Source organism: Lottia gigantea, assembly GCF_000327385.1.
Source record: "Lottia gigantea unplaced genomic scaffold LOTGIsca_8, whole genome shotgun sequence".
Lineage (NCBI taxonomy): Eukaryota > Metazoa > Mollusca > Gastropoda > Lottiidae > Lottia > Lottia gigantea.
In genome coordinates this window covers 433,302-439,185 of record NW_008710662.1, presented here as the reverse complement: position 1 = coordinate 439,185, position 5,884 = coordinate 433,302, and the positions used below count along the sequence as shown (strand labels likewise).

General features: G+C 34.4%; 1 protein-coding gene across 1 annotated transcript; it reads right to left on the bottom strand.

Annotated features, from left to right (window-relative positions):
- Nucleotides 1-570: 570 nt before the first annotated feature.
- Nucleotides 571-5,094, bottom strand: LOTGIDRAFT_229516 (hypothetical protein). The gene is made up of 2 exons (XM_009066819.1): nt 5,076-5,094; nt 571-1,492 (listed from the first exon to the last, which is right to left on the bottom strand). Exon 2 carries the CDS (start codon nt 1,422-1,424, stop codon nt 696-698), a length of 729 nt encoding a protein of 242 aa, XP_009065067.1. The 5' UTR covers nt 1,425-1,492; nt 5,076-5,094; the 3' UTR covers nt 571-695.
- Between the last annotated feature and the right edge of the window lie 790 nt (nt 5,095-5,884).

Sequence of the window (5,884 nt, the reverse complement as noted above, 5' to 3'; positions counted from 1 at the left end):
TAACAATTGGCCTGTACAGAACTAATTTTATCTTTTTCTATGATCAAAATTTCAAATACTTTTCTAGTGCGACTAACTGCTATATAAATCGATTAAGACTAAAGCAATGCAATTTTTCTTCAATCTAAAATGAACATTAACCGGTGTTTGATATTCTCCTATAATCAAAAAGTCAATACTTTTGTCTCCTGATTGTAGACATGTCCCTACAATAAGATTTATTCACGTGAACATTTAAGAAAATTCTTGTTACAACCAGATTCTTGAAGTAAAATCACATAAGTAATTAAATAGAGAACATGTTCGCTATTCATTTTAGGGTCATAAAGGGAAAAATTCAGCACTTTACTTGTACTAATAATTGTAACATGTAATTATTTCGTAAGATGGCATGTGGTCAAGGAATGTTTATCTTCGATACAAAAAAAAAGTAAATAACACCAAGCAAACTGAAATTTTATAGTATATCTCCCTTTAACAATAAGTACCCATTTGCGAACTCGTAGATTTTAGGCATTACAGCCATTTTAGAGGTAACTATTTTTATCTACATAGGTTTGTGTGTGTAGCCTAATACCTATCTACCATAAAGCATTTTACAAAGCACCAGGAAGCGGGATATTAAATATTTATACAATTACATCCAATAGAAGTGGTGTATGTTTCAAAACAACGTCCATCCAGTGAGCAAATAATCAAGATATCACGCAATCAGGTTCGTGTTTGGTTTGACCACGGCGGTTATTTCGTTTCATTTTTGGCTTACTACTTCTCCTTATTAAACTTCGACTTCGGTTAAATTTCTTGGCATCGCTATCCCACTCATCAGCCTTTTCCGTTTCAGTCTCGTCTAGGGAATTCGTACTCATTCTACGACCAACTAGGGGATCAAGATGGCGAATACCGCCTCTCGATTGTTCATACAAATGTTTAAAAATGTCAGTGATTGATTCGTCATCTTTAGCCGAAACTTCTAGAAATCCTCCACAAAAGCCGTCTGTATAAATCCAATTTAATGCGTCAAATTTTTCAATTCGTCGATCATTCTCTAAGTCTACTTTATTACCGACAATAACACACGGAATTTCAAGATAATTTGGTCTCTCTTCTTTGATTTGTTGCCAGATACCTTTCATCTCTTCGAAAGATTCTTGGCTAGTGATCGAATACACAAGAACAAAGCCATGGGCAGTTGTTAATGAGAGTTTTCTCATAGCTGGAAATACCATTGTGCCAGCAGTGTCTAAGAAATCGACCTTTACGGCGTTTCCGTGCACATCAAAATCACGTGTGATCAAATCCTCTACAGTCTCTTTGTATTCCGAGGAAAATGTGCCGAATAAAAATCTTTTTAAAATGGCGCTCTTGCCAACATTTCCAGCGCCTAACAATACAACTCTGTTCCTATGTTCAACGTCGGCCATAATGAATTTTTTAGAAATTGTCAACAATCACGGCATTCTGTAGTTAAATACCACTTCTTGCTTTTTGCCTGAAAGTAGAAAAATAAGACCATTATTTTGGTTACGGCAAATGGTGGTCGTTATGGCCTCGGGGTTTAGCGGTTGTTGTAATTTGCTTTTGTTCTGGAGAGAAAAATGAATCACTCTATTTATTGACTAGTTTGCAAGTTAACACAGTGTAATTACGTGTATACTTGATAGCAGTTAAACTTGAATAAATTTGATTTTTATCTTCGTGACATTAAGAGATGTGGAAGTGATTTTCACGGTGTAACATCACAGAACATTTTGAAATCGTTGGGGAAGCAGTTCTTACAAAGGATTTAGAGTCAAAAGAAATCACGATATGCATTACACAAACATTTTCTTCGATATATTTGTATAATTGAGAAAATATTTTTATTTCATTTTGATAATATGCAAACATGGGCCCAGAAACAGATATGTTAAAATAATTCATTTAATGGCGCCGACATGTATGTCATTTCACATTTCTTTTCCAAAAACAACTTGGAAAGATCATACTTTTAACAGAAAACAGCTCATGTTTCTGTATATTATAGATTGATTAATGAATTTATGCTATGATGGAGTGAGATACTGCACAGTGATTTATTGGTTTACTGCGAATAGATATTGCTTGATTTAAAATTCGTAAAAGTACATCTGTACTTCAAGGATCAACCCAAGTGAAGCCTAACTCCCATTGTGATTAACCGTACTTTTGGCATCAATTGTTATTGTAGAGATGTCGACTGCACTCCTCTGACCAGGATACAAAGTTTTATCAACAAGTGGAAAAGTGAATTGAATCTAGGATAAATTCGCCTCACAACTGTTATGGTCCAACCCCTTCTGGTAGATGGACTTGAACCAGACTGTGGCCAACCTTGGGGAATTCAATCCGCTTTCAGCTCCTCGATAGTGTGTTACTAACCGCGTACACCTGCCATAAATCCACATTTCACAATATATGCTAATGAAGAAATACAATTATATGATGTAAAGGCTAGTTAGTGGAAACTTAAGTTCTCTTAATGAAACCAATATACTCAATTAGGAGAACAATTACTCTAAATGATTCTTGATTATTCTATTGACAAATAGTCCAAATCATGGATATATACTTTCAGTTGTGGTAGACTGGTATCAGTACAGATACATTGATTTCTGTACTAGTTCTACAAGACAGGTATCAGCACAGATACAGTGATTTCTATACCAGTTATACAAGACTGGTATCAGTATAGATATAATTATTTCTGTACTAGTTCTACAAGACACGTATCAGCACAGATACAGTGATTTCTATACCAGTTATACAAGACAGGTATCAGTACAGATACATTGATTTCTGTAGTAGTTCTAAAAGACAGGCATCAGCACAGATACAGTGATTTCTATACCAGTTATACAAGACTGGTATCAGTATAGATACAATGATTTCTGTACCAGATCTACAAGGCTGGTATCAGTACAGATACAATGATTTCGGTACCAGATCTACAAGACATGTATCAGTACAGATTTCTATACCAGTCCTAAAAGACTGTTTATAGTACAGACACATGTACTTTGAATTCTGTACCAGATCTACAGATCGACAAAACTGGTATCAGTACAGATACATTGATTTCTCGACCAGTTCTACAAGAAATAGAAGCTAATTTCTGTGGGACATTTTCAGATAAATTGAAGTGGATTGAAGTTACAAATGTATCTAATTTGATAACAGATGTACTGCAATAACCAACTTCCCTGCAGATGGACTGCCAATTTTGCAATATCTGAAGACAATGAACGAATATCTGGACCATCGATACCAACAAAGGTACCTCATGGAAATAACAATTCAAATCTTATTATCATGAATGATTATCAATAGAATCAAATAGCGCTCAGAAATAATCTAGCATATTGATCTTCATCTGAAAAGTTGGTATGATTCTGTGTACCTTTTTCGCAAAGCGGCCAGTTACATTTGATTTGATTCATGACCTTAGATATGTCAATACCAACCATTTACACTATCAAATCGATGAACGATCATTCCTATCAATCAACACCAGTCAAACTATCACAATATCAGATCAGATCTCGCTGTAACATGAGACATCATGATCAGATAATGTCATTTGTCATGTTGGTCGCTAAAGCACACAATAATATGTTATCGCGAAATCAGTTTTTTTTTTAAAACAGCCAGCCTTCGAGGATATTAACAATACATCTATAAAATATTGACACAAAGCATACTATTCACAATCAACAACCTAAAATTATTTACGATGGATATTTTGGATAATAGAAACAAAATACAAGTTCTTGAAGTAATAAGTCAAACACCTACGATACAACCCAAAGCTGCCATAAAACGACCTTACTTTGGGGGTTTGCATTTAAATGGTTATTGAAAAACTTGCAGTCATTCGAATCAGTACTCAACAAGAACATATATAAGTCTGCGTTCTCACTACGAAGTACTTTTAAGCTGAATTAATAGTAAAAGTAGAAACTTAAGACTGGAAATAGAGATGTCGAGATAACAGTAGCTTTAGAAATATATCAGATATAATAAAGGCTTAAACGAATCGGGTCGAAACATTATCTCTACAATAATTAAATTCTTATTTCCGTTATTCCCCATTATCATCTATACAGTGACACTTCCGTGCTAAGACCTATTTCCTACATTCACAGTCCATGAACATTATACTGACACGCAGTATCCATGGCATTGGTTTCTTTTGCATGGCACCTCTCAATAATTTAAAGATATGCCGTCTTATCTGATCCTGTTTACCATAAGATCATCACATCACATCAAATATGTGAAAAAAAAAGATGAATAAAAGCAATTGCAATTCCAGCTTTATACACGGTAAAGAAAGTATTCAGATAAAATATCTTATCCCCTATCAAAATCTGTACCCCAAGACCCAGTAGCATTAAATACAAGAATATGCAATATTGACCTGACCATTTGGGCAATCATGATAATAATTCTACTTAAGGCAAAAGCTTGAATTTGGGGACCAAATGGTACCTCATAAGCTGAACATACATATTAACTATTCTGCAACAAACTATTTCTGCAGCAAACCATCCGGGAAAAGCTTAATATGTCTGCAACTAACTGTACCTCATAAGCTGAACATACTTGAATAACTATTCTAGATCGGGGACAAGCTAAATATTTCTGCAACAAACGGTACCTCATAAGCTGAACATACATGATAACTATTCTAGATCGGGGACAAGCTTAATATTTCTGCAACAAACGGTATCCCATAAGTTGCACATACATGATAACTATTCTACATCTGAGAAAAGCTTAATAATTCTGCAACTAACGGTACCAACTAAGCTGAAAATACTTGATACCTATTCTTGATCGGAGAAAGCTTAATATTCCTGCAACTAACGGTACCTCATAAGCTGAACATACATGATAAATATTCTAGATTCAGAAAAGCTTAATATTTCAGCAACATACGCAGATCATACAATAGAACAAAATATTTAACAAACTTTGTGGGGAAAATGTTTTGGTAACCACTAAAAGATTGCTGCATTATACAAAAACATAAAATATAGAACAGAAACGCTTACCACACTACTCTGAAGAGAATCCACCAATGATTGTCATTTAGTAGACAATAATAATACAATATCATATATAGAACACTGTCACCTTTATATTACCTGTCAAACAGTTTGAGTGACAGCTGATCAGAATCAGGCAGGTGTTATCAACTCAAAATTCCGTAAGGCTAATTATCAGAATTGTATCTTGATATCCATATCATTTTACTAATTAACTGTTTTAATGTATTACTCCTTTTACTTTTATCGTCTCCTTTTCTATCCTAGTGCAATAATGTTGTAAACAAGGCCGGTGATCTACAGGCTGTACATGTTCAAGATCCCTCGACAATTAGAAACCGTTGTTCTGACAATATTTGCCTCATTTCACACTTCCTGGCGCTGCCAATGTATATTTACCTACACTAGAGCATTCAATGAACTCATTTAATTTTTTGTCCATTGTAAATGAATATTTTTTGCATCAGCTTCGGTAGGAGCCAAAATACATTCAAAAAGAAGAAATTCTTCATCTCGAGAACGATAAAAAACCATTTCCGGCCAAAGATGAATTGCATTGACTTAAAAGAATTGTAAATAGGTTTTATCTTTTATGTGTATCGGGCACACTAATTGCATCAATTTGCACCATTCTAATTTTCAATCAGACGTTTAAACTAAGCGTTTGATGACGTCACTAATCGCAAAATATGCTTGTATTCCCGATTACTGACGTCATAAAACGCTTAATCTAAATGGAATTGATTGAAATTTGGAATGGTGGAAATTGATGCTATCGGTTTCTCCGATACACATAAAAGAACTCTAATCTCTTT

Excerpts from the sequence above, each read along its gene's own strand:
- LOTGIDRAFT_229516 (XM_009066819.1), bottom strand. The coding sequence starts at position 1,424 with ATGGCCGACGTTGAACATAGGAACAGAGTTGTATTGTTAGGCGCTGGA.